This window comes from Danio rerio, chromosome 18 (genome assembly GCF_049306965.1).
Source record: "Danio rerio strain Tuebingen ecotype United States chromosome 18, GRCz12tu, whole genome shotgun sequence".
Classification (NCBI taxonomy): Eukaryota; Metazoa; Chordata; class Actinopteri; order Cypriniformes; family Danionidae; genus Danio; species Danio rerio.
In genome coordinates, this window is record NC_133193.1 from 582501 (window position 1) to 602500 (window position 20000).

The 20000-nt window shown below is 37.8% G+C and overlaps 1 protein-coding gene across 3 annotated transcripts in view; it reads left to right on the plus strand.

The window, feature by feature from the left end:
- The window catches only part of fbn1 (fibrillin 1), a 92388-nt gene that overhangs the window by 62657 nt on the left and 9731 nt on the right, over nt 1-20000 (plus strand). For 2 of the 3 annotated variants that reach the window (XR_012394115.1, XM_073930076.1), the window contains exons 38-55: nt 3422-3589; nt 3791-3859; nt 4297-4422; nt 6837-6959; nt 7041-7199; nt 9922-9993; nt 10145-10270; nt 10484-10606; nt 10711-10830; nt 13987-14103; nt 14220-14345; nt 14528-14647; nt 14738-14863; nt 16004-16156; nt 16601-16663; nt 17987-18112; nt 18220-18339; nt 19796-19918. Coding sequence is in view for 1 of the 3 variants with exons in the window: in XM_073930076.1 (XP_073786177.1) it covers nt 3422-3589; nt 3791-3859; nt 4297-4422; nt 6837-6959; nt 7041-7199; nt 9922-9993; nt 10145-10270; nt 10484-10606; nt 10711-10830; nt 13987-14103; nt 14220-14345; nt 14528-14647; nt 14738-14863; nt 16004-16156; nt 16601-16663; nt 17987-18112; nt 18220-18339; nt 19796-19918 (2160 nt within the window). In the remaining 2 variants the exon portion in view is untranslated. Of the gene's footprint in view, nt 1-3421; nt 3590-3790; nt 3860-4296; nt 4423-6836; nt 6960-7040; nt 7200-9921; nt 9994-10144; nt 10271-10483; nt 10607-10710; nt 10831-10960; nt 11009-13986; nt 14104-14219; nt 14346-14527; nt 14648-14737; nt 14864-16003; nt 16157-16600; nt 16664-17986; nt 18113-18219; nt 18340-19795; nt 19919-20000 lie in introns of all 3 variants that reach the window. The other variant, XR_012394116.1, reaches the window with a different exon arrangement.

Below are 20000 nucleotides of genomic sequence, written 5' to 3' on the forward strand. Positions count from 1 at the left end.
TTTCAGTTTGTTTAAATTAATGAATGTTTAGTTTCTATTATTCTGTTTTTTTATTTGTTTTAATAAGAGCGGTTTGGTTGAAAGAGCTCTTCACCTTAGATTAGGTTTAAAGTTTAAGGGCTCTATTTTGACGGTCCATGCGCAGAGCGCAAAACGCAGGGCGCAAACGCTTTCAGGGCGTGTCAGGAAGCGTTTTTGCTAATTTAAGGAATTTAAGGAAATCTGCTTTGCGCCGCGGCGCATGGTCTAAAAGGGTTGAGTTTATTTTCTTAATGAGTTATTGGTGTGTTTTGAGAATAAACCAATCAGAGTCTCATCTCCCATTCCCTTTAAGAGCCAGCTGCGTCACGCCAAGAGCGCATTTTGACGTAAAGTAAGTTCACTTTCGCTTTTGCTCTCGTGGATAGGGAAACCTTACAGCACAGACATCCATTAGCCTATAAATAATTAATTTTGTTTGTTAAGTGCAAATATTTGTTTTAAAACTATTTCTAAATTCTAGGGATGGGAAGATTAACCGATATGTATCGATACGCGGTTATGCGCGTTCACGATGCGAGTGCATCGGTTGAGCAGCAGAGGATGAATGAAATTTTGGAAGCAAATCGAGATGCATCGGTTTTTGGGAGATGCATCGATTTTTCCGAGATACAGCTTATATTTTTAATATAGAATGTATTTTTTATTTATTAACAAGTGTTGTCAACCTGTTTTTGGCGCATAATTTAATCGACCTACATAAAGTAAGCCTTAGCAACGGATTTGCGGATGTGCACACACTACAACTCAGTGTATCAGGTGTGCGGATGAAGCTAGTGGAGCGCCCTCAGAAAGCGCGAGAAGCAAAACAAACATGTTATTCCCCACTGAGTTTTACATCTAAAGTATGGCAAGCAACATTATGGATTTAAGGATGGACGACATGACAGGACAGATGCAATTTGCAAAATGTGCTGCGCATCTGTAAAATACGCGGGCAGTACGACTAATCTGATATCTCACTTGAAGCGGCGCCACGGTGTTGTTGTGAAAGCATCTTCTAGTGTTTCTGCATCCCCGGCTTTCGCACTGCTTCAACCAGCTCCAAAAGTGGTGAGAAAAGCATTGCAAGTTTTTTTTTCCATGCGCAACAGTTCTGCTCGCTCTACGCCAATAACGAATGCTATTGCATTGTTCATCTGCAAAGATATTCAGCCTAGTGTCACGGAGAACGAAGGTTTTAAACACCTCCTCCTGTTAATTTTTATGTAATTATAATAATAATAATATTATTAATAATAATGATAAAAATAATTGGGTGGCACAGTGGGTAGTTTGACCACCTCACAGCAAGAAGATTGCTGGTTTGTTATATTTTTATTAGCCTGTTGTTTACAGTGACAGTGATGTTTCAACGCAGCATAACACTGCTAGTTCACGACCTTAAGTTTTGAATAATCAGTGGCAAAATATATCTTTGTAAAACTTGTTTTCATAGTTGAAAAGTTGAATCACAATTCTTGTTGTGCAATGCTAATTTTATTTATGTTGAAAGAGTGCAAATATATACATATTTTTTTAATATATATTGCACTTATACATTCTGTTTATCTTGAAAATACTTAAATAATATGTGCTATATGTTCTAAAATGGCCCTCTACTGTAAACTGACACTCTGGCTCTGAGAGAAAAGCCAGTTTGTAAAAAAGTCTTGGTTTTGCTTGGTTAATAAATAATCAAACTCATTCAATGGCACAGCATCCTCTTTCACATCATCTCATAAACTTGATCTAATTAGTTAGTGCTGAAATATCGCATCGTATCGTGATATGGGTGTGAATCGTATCGTGTTGCATCGCAATATGTCAAAAATGTATCGCTAATATATCGGATCGTATTCTTTGTATCGAGATGCGTATCGGATCGGCATTATAGCTTAGATGCCCAAACCTACTAAATTCAGTTCTAATTTCTAGCAAACGAATAAATGAACAATAATAATGAAGTGTGCTCAAAATGCTGAGTTATTTCCAAATACACCTGATGTGCCCCATATGGTCTAAAACCTGCAGGTGGACAAATCTAAGCTTGTTTTTAATAAAACAAATAGAAACATGGATATAATAAATAATACTGATCATAATAATAACATTATACAAAAGCAAATTTAATGAACTGAAAAAGCCTCCCGAGATGAAATATGACGGCAGTGGTTTTTAAATCTTCATGTAGGCTAGAAATTAATATGTTTTGTATTATTTTAATCATTTATATTTTTATCCCATATATCCTTATTATATATATCTTTAAGATATTATATCTTTTTCATATGTAAAGATATTTGCGTATTGCTCTGCATCTTGTGTGTAGTGTGTAAGCCAGGTGCACTTTGCGCCAGACAATAGACTGACTTTGTTCTGGTCTAAAGATCAGACTATTTACAGTTTCTCAAAATAGCAACGCGCCAAAACACGCCTGCTTTTTTAGACCAGAACGCCTATGGGCGCACATTTGAGCACAAATGCATTTGCTATTTAATTAGCGTGGCGCAACACCTCAAAATGACCCTTGCGCCAAGCTTAAAGTAGCAAAAGACTACTGCGCCGCGCCTTGCGCCACACTGCGCCGGGTGTATGATAGGGCCCTAAGAGTTCACCCTCAGCTGATGATTGATTATAAAGCGTGTTTGGCATGCTGTCCCAGGAGAGAGCCCTGAGCTCATAAAATCCTCGAGCTTGGGGCTCCCTCCCGTTGCAAGGCAAGAGGGGAGTTTGAGCTTGGGCAGATCTGTCATGGTGGCTGAAGAGCAGACAGTAGTTGCTCTTAAAAAGATAAGTACATGGTAGTTGCATGTCTATGTGCTGATGTGGATTAGTCAATTAACTTAAGCTGCATGTTTTTGGACGGTGTGAGGATCCCGGGGGAAACCCACGTGAGCACGGGGAGAACGTGTAAACTCTGCACAGAAACATCAGCTGGCTTGGTAAAGGCTGGAACCAGAGACGTTCTTGCTGTAAGGCAACAGTGCTAACCACTGGGCCACCGTGCCGCCCATCTAGGAGGAAGGAGGAGGAGTAGGGGAGGAAGGGGGGATTCTTCAAAAAGAAGATGGCGGTGATACGTAAGCCAGAGTATTTGTAGAAGCTTAGGAGTCGTCTGATTGGTGCATTGAGAATTGTATATGCAGGTCCAGGCGCTAGCAATCATAAGCACGAGATCCTCTCCACATTACTTTACAAATAAGCTTCAGTCATTTTGTTAAAAATTGTGTCTAAATCGTGAATCGTGAGATTAGTATCGTGGATCGTGAGTCAGTGGAATCGTTACATCTCTAATAAGATGCTGTTAATCAATTATTAATGAGTATTATTAATAATAACTAGTGCAGCAGTATAACGTGTCATAAATCTCCCTCTCTCTCTCTCTCTCTCTCTCCCGCAGACACTCGCTCTGGAAACTGCTACCTGGACGTCCAGTACCGAGGCGATTTCTCTGAGAGTCTGAGCTGCTCCAATGAGATTGGAGTGGGAGTGTCCAAAGCGTCCTGCTGCTGTTCTAGGGGTGTGGCCTGGGGACAGCCCTGCGAGGCCTGTCCATCACTCAACTCCAGTGAGACACACACACACACACACACATAGACATGTTACTCACACACAGAGTCACACACACACATAATTTGTATTAGATTATTATATTGTTAATTGTAAACTACAGTTGTTGCATGTGATTGTCAGTCACACACACATTCTTAACACACACTCCTGTATGCGTGTGTTTCTGTCTTTGACGTGCGTGTTGTTTCTCTCTCAGCCGAGTACAAGAAACTGTGTCCTGGAGGAGAAGGATTCAGACCCAACCCCATCACTATCATACTGGAAGGTAGACCAGCACAAGCACACACACACACACACACACACACACACACACACACACACACACACACACACACACGCACACTGCACAATTACATACTCACACACACACAGACACACACACACACATACATATTCAGACACACACACACCCTTCCATGCACAATTACATACTCAGACATACATTTACACACACACACACACACACACACACACACACACACACACACACACATATTCACAAATACACATACAATGGCATGCACACTCAACAAACACATACTCAAACAGACACACACACACATACATACACACACGCACACGCACACACACACAGACATGCACACACACAGACACAAAGTGTTGCAGGTTGACCAGTGTGTCTTTTTGTGTGTGTGTGCGTGTGTGTGTGCGTGTGCATGTGCGTGTGTGTGTGTGTGTCAGATATAAACGAGTGTCAGGAGCTGCCGGGTCTGTGTCAGGGTGGCGACTGCATCAACACCTTCGGCAGTTTTCACTGTGAGTGTCCCAGAGGGTTTGCACTCAAAGAGGACACCAGGATCTGTGAAGGTCAGTCACACACACACACACACACACAGACTCAAGACAGATCGAGTACTCTGGTGTACAGAGAAACCTTCACCATCATTATAAAGTTGATATGAAGTGGCTGAAATCTAAATCTCAGGTGATGAATGTTCAGCCTGGACTGCAGGACATTTCTGAATAACACTGGGATGCTGGGAAAACATGCAATATTATTGAGTATCTCCATATCATCTGCAGCTAGCCCTCTGCTACTCTCACATGGTCGCCCACTGAAGCTAAGCAGGGCTGCGCCCGGTCAGTGTCTGGATGGGAGACCACATGGGAACACTAGGTTGCTGCTGGCAGTGGTGTTAGTGAGGCCAGCAGGGGGCGCTCAACCTGCGGTCTGTGTTGATCCTAATGCCCCAGTATAGTGACGGGGACTCTACACTGCTCAGTGAGCGCCGTCTTTCAGATGAGCTGTTGACCTGACTCTCTGTGCTCATTAATAATCCCAGGATGTTCTTCATAAAGAGTAGGGGTGTAGCCCCGGCATCCTGGCCAAATCTGCCCACTGGCCTCTGTCCATCATGGCCTCCTAACCCTCCCCATATCAAAATTGGCTGCATCTCTCTGTCTCCTCTCCACCAATCAGCTGGTGTGTGGTCTGGCGCAATATGGCTGCTGCCGCCTCATCCAGGTGGATGCTGCACACTGCTGGATGAGGAGATTCCCCAGTGTGTAAAGCGCTTTTGGTGCGCAGAAAAGTAAGGAATGTAAGGAATTATTATTATTATTATTATTATTATTATTATTATTATTATTATTATTATTATTATTATTATTATTATTTATGGAAGAATTCTATTTATTTTTTACCAGATTTTAAAACAAATACTTTATTTATGTAGTATTCATTCTAAAATAAACAGGTTATAGACAGTCTTCTGATCACATTAAACTAAATTCAAGCTAAAAAATATTTATGACTTGAAAATTAATGTAAAAATTATTTTTGAGTATTTCAGGAACAATATGTCTCGTGATTTAGCATTTCTCTTGAAAGATGCTATTTATTTATGAGCTGTTTTTCTTTAATAACTTCTTGTAATGTTTATGTAATATTCACTCTAAAATAGATTATTTTTTAGGCTTTTTTCTTATTTAACTAATTGAATTCAAAGTAACAGAAATAATAATTATGTCAGGATGCAAATGTTTAGAGTTTAAAATTTATTTGAAAAAAGTTGCATGACTGGGAAAATATCCAATATTGTATTTAAATATTTGGATTTCGATATTTCTTGCTTGGAAGGTTTCTATTTATTTATTTGCTAGTTTTCTTTAACAGATTGTTCATTTATGCAAAATTTATTCTAAAATAAACAGATTTTAGATATTTTTCTGACCTAATTAAACTGAATTCAAGCTAAAAAAAATGATTTGTGAAAATATGTGGGATTATTTTTGAGTATTTCAGTAACAATATGTCTTGTGATTTAGCATTTCTCTTAAAGGATACTATTTATGTATGAGCTATTTTTCTTTAATACATTGCTTATTTATATAACATTTATTCTAAAATGAGCAGATTATTATTTTCTCAAATTAATTAATTGAATTCAAGCTAAAATATGTATTATATCAAGACACAAATAATTAGACTTTAAAATTAATTTGAAAAAGTTGCCTGACAATGAAATTATGCAGTGTTGTTTTTGAATATTTCGATATCGATATTTCTTGACTGGAATATTTTTATTTATTTATTTGCAATTTTTCTGTAACAGATTGTTTTTTTAATATAATATTCATTCTAAAATAAACAGATGATAAGCATTCTTCTAATCAAATAAAATTTAATTCATGCTAAAAAAAAAGGATATTTAACTGAAAAATATGTGGGATTGTTTTTGAGTATTTCAGGAACAACATGTTTTAACATTTCTCTAGAAGGATACTATTTATTTATGAGCTATTTTGTTTAATTAATTGTTGTAAGATTAATGTAATATTCATTCTACAATAAACTATTTGAAAAATATTTTTAAATATTTGATTAATTAAAATAAAGCTAACAAAAATAATAATTACGTCAAGATGCAAATATTTAGACTTTAAAATGTATTTGGAAAAAGTTGCATGACCCTGGGAAAATATGCAGTATTGTTTGGTCGCTATGGTAATGCACAGGCTCCGTCCTCTTCTGAAAAGAGCTCAATATCATTTGCATTTAAAGCGACAGTCACCAAAACACCACAATTACGATCAAAGCCTGAAAGGACCAGTTTTAGAGAGCTGGAGAACATGATCTCAAACTCAAACACTCAAACACACACTCATCAGAGACAGGTCAACTTTAAATTAACAGATTGATTATTTGTGTGTGTGTGTGTGTGTGTGTGTGTGTGTGTGTGTGTGTGTGTGTGTGTGTGTGTGTGTGTGTTTGTGTGTAGATGTGGATGAGTGTGCGAATCCTGGCATCTGTGGTCCAGGTCAGTGTTATAACACCATAGGAAACTACACCTGCATCTGCCCACCCGAGTACATGCAGATCAATGGAGGAAACAACTGCATGGGTGAGTCTGCGCACGCTGACACTGCTAACATCTCTAACTGTACACACACACTGATGGGTTTAACATGGTGTGTTTGTCCAGACATGCGGAAGAGCTTGTGCTACAGGAACTACTACTCCGACAACGCCACATGTGACGGCGAGCTCACCTTCAACATGACCAAGAAGTTCTGCTGCTGTTCCTACAACATCGGCCGCGCCTGGAATAAACCCTGCGAGAAGTGTCCCGTTCCCAGCACCAGTGAGACCCGCACGTTCATTCAGTCATTTAAGTGTTTGTGCAAGTTAGTTATATGCACAGTCAATGGAAATGCGTGAACAGAGGAGCCACCGGGTGGCGCTAATGATGCAGGATGTGCAGTGCATTTGTCGCCAGTACACTATTCATATAAATCGTTTCTTTTGGGTAATTAAAGCAAATTTGTTTGAGTAGAAGATTTGCGCAAAGCATCCAACTAGAAACGTCAAGCAAAACACAATATTAATAACTAATATAAAATACAAACAAACGCTTCAGAGATACAAATTAAGGTTTACTTTTGCTTGAGAGTCAGCTGAAAACACAAAAACCAGACAAATATGAACTAAGAAATACGAAATATAACAAAGTATGATATTGCTTTGTTCACACCAAATGCAAATTTATGCTAAAAGTTACACACAAAGTCAATGGAACAGAGATAAATTTCCACCGGGGGGCGCTAATGATGTAGAATGTGCATCTCATTTGTCATAAAAACATGGTCATCATCTAAATTTTGTCTTTTGTGCAGGTACATTTGTTTTTATTTGCACAGAAAGTTTGCAAAAAGCATCCTGCGATTTATCTAGATGATGCTTGATGCTAATTTTGGCGTAATTTCGCTTGAGTGTTAGCTGAAAACACAAAAACACCACTGCGGTCCTTGACCAGCCAAATATGAACTAAGCAATATTACAAATACAATACAGATGGATTCACACCATATTCGAATTTAAGTATTCACGCGAGAAAGTTACCGACAAAATAATGGAAATGCGTGAACAGAGGCCAATTTCCACCGGGTGGCGCTAATGATGCGGGATGTGCAGTGCATTCGTCACAAGAACACGGTATTCATCTAAAACATTATTTTTGGGTAAGTTAAAGCAAGTTTTGTTTGAACAGAAGATTTGCGAAAAGCATCCTGCAATAATCTAAAGCAAAACAATATAATAATAACTAATATAAAGTACGAACAAAACACTTCAGAGATACAAATTGAGGTTTAATTTTACTTGAGAGTCAGCTGAAAACACAAAAAACAGCCAAATATGAATTAAGAAATAAAAAATATTACAAAGTATTCCTGGGTTCACGTCAAATGCAAATTTACTGTAATTTCACGCAAAAATTTATATTCAAAGTCAATGGATGTGCATGAACAGAGGAGAATTTCCACCGGGTGGCGCTAATGATGTAGAATGTGCATCTCATTTGTCATAAAAACATGGTCATCATCTAAATTGTGTCTTTTGTGCAGGTAAATTTGTTTTTATTTGCACAGAAAGTTTGCAAAAAGCATCCTGCGATTAATCTAGATTGAGAGACGCAGTATAAGATACGAATGAAACGCTTGATGCTAATTTTGGCGTAATTTCGCTTGAGTGTTAGCTGAAAACACAAAAACACCACTGCGGTCCTTGACCAGCCAAATATAAACTAAGCAATATTACAAAAAACAATACTGATGGAGTCACATTACATTCGAATGTAAGTATTCACGCAAGAAAGTTACCGACAAAATAATGGAAATGCGTGAACAGAGGCCAATTTCCACCGGGTGGCGCTAATGATGCGGGATGTGAAACGCATTTGTCTCAAAAACATGGTCATCATCTAAATTTGTGTCTTTTGCGCAAGTTTTATTTACTTGTGAAGAAAGTTCGCAAAAAGCATCCTGCGATGAGACGCAATATAAAATACGAACGAAACACTTGATGCTAATTTTGGTTTAATTTCACCTGAGTGTCGGCTGAAAACATGAAAACTTCTAAGCTGTGCTTGACCAGTTTTATATGAACTAAGCAATATTCAAATCACAAAATTGCTGCATTCACAACATAAGCAAATGTAAGTATTCAGGTGAGAAAGTTGCATACTAAGTCAATGCAAATGCATGAACAGAGAGGAATTTCCACCAAGTGGCGCTAATGTTGTGGAATCTGCAACGCGTTTGTCTCAAACACACGGTATTCATCTAAAACGTGTCTTTTGTACAGGTTAGTTTTATTTAGTTGAGCAGAAAATTTATGAAAGCGTCCTGTCATTTATCTAGTGTGAGACACTATAATAATAACTAACGAAGAAAACACTTGAGAAATACAAATTGAGATTTAATTTCGCTTGAGTGTCAGCTAAGAATATGAAAACCAGCTAAAATATGAACTAAGCAATATTATAAAATACAATACAGATGGATTCAAAAATATTCAAATTTAAGTATTAACGCAAGAAAGTTACAGACAGTCAATGGAAATGCGTGAACGGAGGTGAATTTCCACTAGGTGGCGCTAATGTTGTGGCGCTTTTGTTTTTTTTTATTCGTGCAAAAAATTTGCATAAAGTGTCCTGCGATTAATCGAGATCGAGAGATGCAATATAAAATATGAGCAAAACATTGAGAGATGCTAACTTTGATTCTAAGTCTGAGCTAAAAACACACACACAAAACAAATGAAACAAATAAATATGTACTGAGCAATATTACAGAAGACAATATTGCTGAGGTCAACGCAAATGCAGATTTCAGTTTAACACACAAGAAAGTCACACAGATTGTCAATGAAAATGCATTTACAGACAGACACATTTACACGATACATTCACAGCCACTGAGCAATAACAAGACTATAATGCACACACACACACACACACACACACACACACACACACACACACACACACATACACACATCATGACTAATGCTGTTTTCTGCTGCAGATGAATTCGCTGTGCTGTGTGGAAGTGAGAGGCCGGGATATTTCATTGACATCTACACTGGACAGATTATTGGTAAACACACACACACACACACACACACCTGCATACACACACACAAAAACCACACAATTAAGGTATTTTTCACACACTAAAAGGGACAATAAACATCAACAACACACTGAAGACACTCAGACACAGGCTTGTGTGTGTGTGTGATCCACAGATATTGACGAGTGCCGTGAGATACCCGGTGTGTGTGAGAACGGCGTGTGTATCAACATGATCGGCAGTTTCCGCTGTGAATGTCCGATGGGTTTCGTCTATAATGATAAACTGCTGATCTGTGAGGGTAAGAGCGAGAGAGTGTGTGTGTTTGTGTGTATATGTGCTTGTGATGTGACTTACATCTGTGTGTGTGGGTGTGTGTAATGTGATGTATGTGTGCATGGTGTGTATATGTGTGTGTTTCTGTGTTGTGTGGATTACATTATTCTCTCTCTCTCTCTCTGTGTGTGTGTGTGTGTGTGTGTGTGTGTGTGTATGTGTGTGTGTGTGTGCGCAGATATTGATGAGTGTCAGAACGGGCCGGTGTGTCAGCAGAACGCCGTCTGTCTGAATGTTCCTGGAAGTTTCCGCTGCGAGTGTAAATCTGGATACCGGCAGACTCCGACGCAGCAGTGTGTCGGTAAGTGTGTGTGTGTGTGTGTGTTAGAATATAGATAAAACTTTTGTGATACAGCAATTGTCATATTCATATGGTGATGGTGTGTGTGTGTGTGTGTGTCTCAGACCGTAATGAGTGTGCTGAGAATCCTAACATCTGCAGTCCTGGTCAGTGTATTGATATGGTGGGCAGTTACCGCTGCATCTGCCCCAACGGCTTCAAGTCCACCCCTGACCTGTGCATAGGTAAGCGATTAAACGTGTGTGTATGTGTGTGTGTTCTGCTGTCCATAACTGATCAACAATCTAATCAGCTGAGCGATGTGTGCAAAACTAACCATCAATCCTGCGCTGTGTATTCTCTTCTCCACTAAAGCTGCTGTGGTCTGTGTGTATGACTAACTGACCGTCTGTGCTCTCTGTGGTAAGAACTAACCACCGTCTGTTGTGTTCATAACACACTGACCGTCTGTGCCTTTTTGTGTGTGTGTTTGTGTTGACCATTTTGACCGTCTGTAGTTTTATTTATAAATAACTGACCGTCTGTAGTTTTATTTATAAATAATTGACCGTCTGTAGTTTTATTTTTAAATAACTGACCGTCTGTAGTTTTATTTATAAATAATTGAACATTTGTAGTTTTATTTATAAATAATTGACCGTCTGTAGTTTTATTTATAAATACCTGACCGTCTGTAGTTTTATTTATAAATAACTGACCGTCTGTAGTTTTATTTATAAATAACTGACCGTCTGTAGTTTTATTTATAAATAATTGACCGTCTGTAGTTTTATTTTTAAATAACTGACCGTCTGTAGTTTTATTTATAAATACCTGACCGTCTGTAGTTTTATTTATAAATAACTGACCGTCTGTAGTTTTATTTATAAATAACTGACCGTCTGTAGTTTTATTTATAAATAACTGACCGTCTGTAGTTTTATTTATAAATAATTGACCGTCTGTAGTTTTATTTATAAATAATTGAACGTTTGTAGTTTTATTTATAAATACCTGACCGTCTGTAGTTTTATTTATAAATACCTGACTGTCTGTAGTTTTATTTATAAATAACTGACCGTCTGTAGTTTTATTTATAAATAACTGACCGTCTGTAGTTTTATTTATAAATAACTGACCGTCTGTAGTTTTATTTATAAATACCTGACTGTCTGTAGTTTTATTTTTAAATAACTGACCGTCTGTAGTTTTATTTATAAATAACTGACCGCCTGTAGTTTTATTTTTAAATAACTGACCGTCTGTAGTTTTATTTATAAATAACTTACCGTTTGTAGTTTTATTTATAAATAACTGACCGTCTGTAGTTTTATTTTTAGATAACTGACCGTTTGTAGTTTTATTTATAAATAACTGACCGTTTGTAGTTTTATTTATAAATAACTGACCGTCTGTAGTTTTATTTTTAAATAACTGACCGTCTGTAGTTTTATTTATAAATAACTGACCGTTTGTAGTTTTATTTATAAATAATTGACCGTCTGTAGTTTTATTTTTAGATAACTGTAGTTTTTATTTATAAATAACTGATTGTCTGTTGTTTTTATTCATAAATAACTGATCGTCTGTAGCTTTTATTTTTAAATAACTGACCGTCTGTAGTTTTATTTTTAAATAACTGACCGTCTGTAGTTTTTATTTTTAAATAACTGACCGTCTGTTGTTTTATTTTTAAATAACTGACCGTCTGTAGTTTTCATTTATAACTAACTGACCGTCTGTAGTTTTATTTGTAAATAACTGACCGTCTGTAGCTTTTATTTATAAATAACTGACCGTCAGTAGCTTTTATTTTTAAGTAACTGATTATCTGTAGTTTTATTTATAAATGATCGTCTGTTGTTTTATTTTTAAATAACTGACCGTCTGTAGTTTTGTTTATAAATAACTGATGGTCTGTTGTTTTTATTTATAAATAACTGACCGTCTGTAGTTTTGTTTATAAATAACTGACCGTCTGTAGTTTTATTTATAAATAACTGACCGTCTGTAGTTTTATTTATAAATAACTGACCGTCTGTAGTTTTATTTATAAATAATTGACCGTCTGTAGTTTTATTTATAAATAATTGAACGTTTGTAGTTTTATTTATAAATACCTGACCGTCTGTAGTTTTATTTATAAATACCTGACTGTCTGTAGTTTTATTTATAAATAACTGACCGTCTGTAGTTTTATTTATAAATAACTGACCGTCTGTAGTTTTATTTATAAATAACTGACCGTCTGTAGTTTTATTTATAAATACCTGACTGTCTGTAGTTTTATTTTTAAATAACTGACCGTCTGTAGTTTTATTTATAAATACCTGACTGTCTGTAGTTTTATTTTTAAATAACTGACCGTCTGTAGTTTTATTTATAAATAACTGACCGCCTGTAGTTTTATTTTTAAATAACTGACCGTCTGTAGTTTTATTTATAAATAACTTACCGTTTGTAGTTTTATTTATAAATAACTGACCGTCTGTAGTTTTATTTTTAGATAACTGACCGTTTGTAGTTTTATTTATAAATAACTGACCGTTTGTAGTTTTATTTATAAATAACTGACCGTCTGTAGTTTTATTTTTAAATAACTGACCGTCTGTAGTTTTATTTATAAATAACTGACCGTTTGTAGTTTTATTTATAAATAATTGACCGTCTGTAGTTTTATTTTTAGATAACTGTAGTTTTTATTTATAAATAACTGATTGTCTGTTGTTTTTATTCATAAATAACTGATCGTCTGTAGCTTTTATTTTTAAATAACTGACCGTCTGTAGTTTTATTTTTAAATAACTGACCGTCTGTAGTTTTTATTTTTAAATAACTGACCGTCTGTTGTTTTATTTTTAAATAACTGACCGTCTGTAGTTTTCATTTATAACTAACTGACCGTCTGTAGTTTTATTTGTAAATAACTGACCGTCTGTAGCTTTTATTTATAAATAACTGACCGTCAGTAGCTTTTATTTTTAAGTAACTGATTATCTGTAGTTTTATTTATAAATGATCGTCTGTTGTTTTATTTTTAAATAACTGACCGTCTGTAGTTTTGTTTATAAATAACTGATGGTCTGTTGTTTTTATTTATAAATAACTGACCGTCTGTAGTTTTGTTTATAACTAACTGACGTTCTGTAGTTTTTGTTTATAAATAACTGATGGTCTGTTGTTTTTATTTATAAATAACTGACCGTCTGTAGTTTTGTTTATAACTAACTGACGTTCTGTAGTTTTTGTTTATAACTAATTGTGACTGTCTGTGGTTTTTGTTTATGGTTATAGTTTTTTGTTTATGACTCATTGACCGTCTGTGATTTTTGTGTTTATGGCTGACTGAGCGTCTGTGGTTTTGTGTGTTCATAACTGAACGTCTGTGGTTTTGTGTTCAGATGTGGACGAGTGTGATCGTCAACCATGTGGAAATGGCACCTGTAAGAACACTGTGGGCTCCTACAACTGCCTGTGTTACCCAGGATTCCAGCTGTCACACAACAACGACTGCATTGGTACACATACACACACACACACACACAAACACACACATATTACAGCAACTTGAAGGTTCGTAAATAAGCGTAGGATATTTATTAATTCTCCCAGTGTGTTTGTGTGTGATGTTTAGACACAGATGAGTGTGTGTCGCTCCGGGGTTTGTGCCGAAACGGAAACTGCATCAACACAGTGGGCTCATTTGTGTGTGTGTGTCTGGATGGATATAAACTCTCGCCTGACGGACGCACATGTGTGGGTGAGTCTTGGTGCTTCTGACCACTGTGTGTGTGTGTGAGTGTGCGCGCATGTGCGCATATGTGTTTGTGTGTGTGTGTCTTTGTGTGCATGAGAGTGTGTGTGTGCATGCATGTCTGTGTATGTATGTATGTGTGTGTGTGTGTGTGTTGGTGTCACATGTTCCTGTGTTTCTGTGCTCAGACATCAATGAGTGTTTGCTGAGCCCTGGCACCTGCGGTCCCGGGACGTGTCAGAATCTGGACGGCTCCTACAGGTGCATCTGTCCTCCAGGGTATTACCTGCAGGATGACCGCTGTGAAGGTCAGTGTGCACTGCACCCTCAGTAGTGCAGGTGCTTGCAGTGCTGTCTTAAACCTCTGTGTGTGTGTGTGTGTGTGTGTGTGTATGCAGACATCGACGAGTGCTCTCAGTCTCCAGAGATCTGCATTTTCGGGAAGTGTGTGAACACGCCAGGCAGCTTCAGGTGTGAGTGTCCCGAGGGTTTCCAGCTGTCCTCGTCCGGGAAGAGATGTGTGGGTGAGTGAGCGAGAATTTGGAGAAAGCACGCTGCGTTATTTGTGCATCATTTGGAAAGAATAATTTTAAAAACAATCAGTTTGATGAATCATTTGGAATAGAATCATTTTGGAAACAATCAGTTTAATGAATCATTTGGGGAAGAATCATATTGGAAACAATCAGTTTGATGAATCATTTGGGAAAGAATCATTTTGAAAACAATCAGTTTGATGAATCATTTGGAATAGAATCATTCTGGAAACAATCAGTTTGATGAATCATTTGGGAAAGAATCATTTTGAAAACAATCAGTTTGATGAATCATTTGGAATAGAATCATTCTGGAAACAATCAGTTTGATGAATCATTTGGAATAGAATCATTTTGGAAACAATCAGTTTAATGAATCATTTGGGGAAGAATCATATTGGAAACAATCAGTTTGATGAATCATTTGGGAAAGAATCATTTTGAAAACAATCAGTTTGATGAATCATTTGGAATAGAATCATTTTGAAAAGTAATTTTGGAAACAGTTTGTTTAAGAATCATTTAGGAGAGTTTTTTTAAGAGAGTCATTTTGGAAATGAAAAGAAGCAATTTGGAAAAAAAATCATTTGAGATAAATTATTTGTAAATCAATTATTAGAATTGTTGAGAAAGAATCATTTCCATTTGAACAGAATCATTTTGGAAAATTCATTTTAAAAGTTAATATAGGAAACAGTGAATATGATTTGGGAAGTGTAATTTTGGAATGATCCTTTTGAAAAAGATTAATTTTCTAATTAATCAATTAAGAAAGAATCATTTGGGAACAAATCATTTAGGAAAGATTAATTTAGCTAAATTCGTTGAGAAGTTAATTCTGAAAAGAGTCATTTGAGAAAAATAATCTGACGTTCAGTTATTAGAATCATTTGAGATGGAGTCATTTCAGGAGTCATTTAAGAAAATTAACTGAATCATAAATGTAGGAGTTGGGAAGATGCTTTTGGGAATGAATCATTTGAGAAAGAATAATTAGGGAATGAATCATTTCAGAGAATCATGTGTGAATGAATAATTTGAGAAAGAATCATCTGCAGTTCATGTGTCTCCTGAGTGTGTGTTTGTGTAACGCTGTGCAGGGAATGATTGTCTGTGTTCCCTCCGCAGATATCCGGGTTAACTACTGTTACACGAAGTTTGAGAACGGCCGCTGTCTGGCCCCAAAACCCCTCAACACCACCAAGAGTGTGTGTTGCTGCAGCGGGATGCCGGGTCAGGGATGGGGCGACCCCTGCGAGATTTGCCCCTCCATGGAGGACGGTGAGCGTGCACACACACAAACACGCACACACAGTCTCACTCTCATATGTGCATTAACTACACCTGCATAAACTAACACGTGTATTCATATACTCTCACACTCACACACATTGTGCACACACACACTCACAAACACATCCGCTCAAAAAATCTCACATTGATGCACACTGACACAAATACACGCACACACACACACACACACATGTAAATGATCACACACATGTACACTGACCCATGCTCATACACACATAAACACACACACAGTCACAAAGACACATGCACATTGACAAATGCACACACATATAGTTTGTACACTTACAGTCACACACACACAATTTGATGGCAGTGTCAGTTAATGTATGAGTGTGTGTGTGTGTGTGTGTGTGTGTGTGTGTGTGTGTGTGCGTGCGTGCGTGCGTGCGTGTGTGTGTGTGTGTTTTTCAGCTGCCTTTAAAGTTCTGTGTCCGGCTCCTGGTAAAAGCCACAGTACAGACGATACTGCTGTGGGTGAGTATCACTGAGTCACTGAGGAACTGAATCACCAAATCACTGAGGAACTGAATCGCCAAATCATTAAGTAACTGATTTACTGAATCACAGAATCGCCAAATCACTGAGTAACTGAATCACTGAATCGCAAAATCACTGATTTACTGAATCACAGAATTGCCAAATCACAGAGTAACTGCATCACCAGATCACTAAGTAACTGAATCGCAAAGTCACTGAGTTACTGAATCACTGAATCGCCAAATCACTGAGTGACTGAATTACTAAATCACAGAGAAACTGAATCACAGAATCACCAAATCACTGAGTAACTGAATCACCAAATCACAGAGAAACTGAATCACAGAATCACCAAATCACTGAGTAACTGAATCACCAAATCACTGATTTACTGAATCACCAAATCACTGAGTAACTGAATCACCAAATCACTGATTTACTGAATCACCAAATCACTGAGTAACTGAATCACCAAATCACTGATTTACTGAATCACCAAATCACTGAGTGACTGAATCACCAAATCACAGAGAAACTGAATCACAGAATCACCAAATCACTGAGTAACTGAATCACCAAATCACTGAGTAACTGAATCACAGAATCACCAAATCACTGAGTAACTGAATCACCAAATCACTGAGTAACTGAATCACCAAATCACTGAGTAACTGAATCACCAAATCACAGAGTAACTGAATCATGAAACACCAAAACAAAGAGTAACTGAATCACAGAGTCTTTGAATCACGGAGTAAATTAATCAGTTAGTTACTGAATCACAAAATCACCAAATCACTGAGTTATTTGAACCACTGAGAAAATTAATCAATTAGTAATTGAATCACATAATCACTAAGTAGCTGAATCACTGAGTAACTGAATTACAAAATCCCTGACTCATTGAAGCACTGAGTAAATGAACTAATTACTTGCCAAATCACAGTCATAAAATCACTGTGTAAACTAATCAACAAGTAACCAATTCATTGAGTAAATGAATCACTGAGTCATTGAATCACTGAATTGACAAAATCACTGAGTTACTGAATTACTTAATCATTAAATCATGAGTCATTAAATCACTGAGTCTTTGAATCACTGAGTAAATTAATCAATTAGTAATTATTTACAGAATCACTAAGTAGCTGAATCACTGAGCAACTGAATCAATTGAATCAATGAATCAGTGAATTGACAAATCAGAGTCATTGAATCACTTTGTAAACTAATCACAGAGTAACCAATCCACTGAGTCATTGAATCACTGAATCACTGAATGTGTGTTTGTGAGCACACACTCATGTCCTTGTGTTTCAGATGTGGACGAGTGTGTGCAGAACCCCGGGATCTGCAGGAACGGTCACTGCATCAACACTGACGGGACGTTCCGCTGCGAGTGTCCGTTCGGTTACCGGCTCGACTTCACCGGCATCAACTGCGAAGGTCAGAGGTCAAACTGATGCAGACACATTCACACAGCACACATTCACTGCAGGAATATACGGAGTTTCTGCCGCTGAGCTGTTCCTGATGTTCTCTGTGCTCTTCAGACACGAATGAGTGTGAGCTGGGGAACCCGTGTGGAAACGGCACCTGCACTAATGTAGAGGGAGCCTTCGAGTGCAGCTGTGATGAAGGCTTCGAGCCCGGACCCATGATGACCTGCGAAGGTCCGTCTCAGCCCATTTGTGTGTGTGTGTGTGTGTGTGTGTGTGCTTATGCTTGTGTGTGCTCTTATGTCTGTATTTTTGTGTGTTTTTATGTGTGTGCGCTTTGTGTGTGTTCGTGTTTGCGATTATGTGTGGCCATTTGTGTGTGTGTGTGTGTGTGTGTGTGTGTGCGCGTGTGTGCATGTGTGTGTGTGTGTGGTGTGTGTGTGTGTGGTGTGTGTGTGTGTGTGTGCGTGTGTGTGTGTGTGTGTGTGTACTTGTTTGTGTGTGTGTGTGTGTGTGTGTGTGTGTGTTTGTGTGTGTGTGTGTGTGTGTGTGTGTTTATGTGTGTGCACTTATGTGTGTGGTTTTGTTAGAGTTTTTGTGTGTGCGCTTTGTGTGTGTTTGTGTGTGTGTGATTATGTGTTTGCGCTTATGGGTGGGCTTTTGTGTGTGTAAGTTTGTGCACTTGTTTGTGTGTGTGTACACTAGTGTGTTTATGTGTGTGCATTTATGTTTGTGTATTTGCGCACACTTGTGTGTGTGCTTTTATGTACGTGTTTTTGTGTGTGCGCTTTGTGTGTGCACTTATGTTTGTGTATTTGCACACACATGTGTGTACTTTTATGTATGTGTTTAAGTGCGTACGTGTGTGTGTGTATGCACTTATGTCTGTGTTTTTGTGTGTGTCTAATTATGTGTTTGCGCTTATGGGTGGTCATGTGTGTGTGTAAGTGTGTGCACTTGTTTGTGTGTGTGTACACTAGTGTGTTTATGTGTGTGCATTTATGTTTGTGTATTTGTGCACACTTGTGTGTGTGCTTTTATGTACGTGTTTTTGTGTGTGTGTGTGTGTTTGTGTGTGTCTAATTATGTGTTTGCGCTTATGGGTGGGCATTTGTGTGTAAGTGTGTGCACTTGTTTGTGTGTGTGTGTCTGTGTGTGTGTGCACTACTGTGTTTATGTGCACTTATGTGTGTGATTTTGTTAGTGTTTTTGTGTGTGTGTATGTGTGTGTGCGTTTTTAATGTGTGTGTTTGCTTATGTTTGTGTATGCACTTGTGTTTGTGTGGTTTTGCGCACTTTTGTGTGTGCTTGTGTTTGTGCACTTTTGTGTGTGTGTGTGTGTTTGTGTGTGCTTATGCATGTGTTTTGTGTGTGCGCTTATGCTTGTGTGTGTGGTTTTGTGTGTTATGTGTGTGCGCTTATGCTTGTGTATTTGCGCACACTTGTGTGTTTGCTTTTATGTATGTGTTTGAGTCCGTGTGTGTGTGTCTGTGCGTGATTCTGTTTCTTCATTGATCATGGAATCACAGTACTCTGCAGGGTCTGCTGCAGTATTTCAGCATGTGAGCTGTATTGTTAATGATATGAGCGCAGCATCAACAGCTGAAAATAATTCATTCATAATCATCTCTGAATATTGTCAGATAATGCCTGCGCCAGTGCTTGATGACAGCATGAAGTGTGTTTTCAGATGTGAACGAGTGCTCCCAGAATCCTCTGCTGTGTGCGTTCCGCTGTGTGAACACGGTGGGCTCGTATGAGTGCAGATGTCCAGCGGGGTACGTGCTGAGGGACGACCGCAGGATGTGCAAAGGTCAGACAAACCTTCATCAAACACACGGTTGCTCTCTGTTCTGCTGCATTTCTGCCTCAAGAACACACGTGGGCGGGGCTTG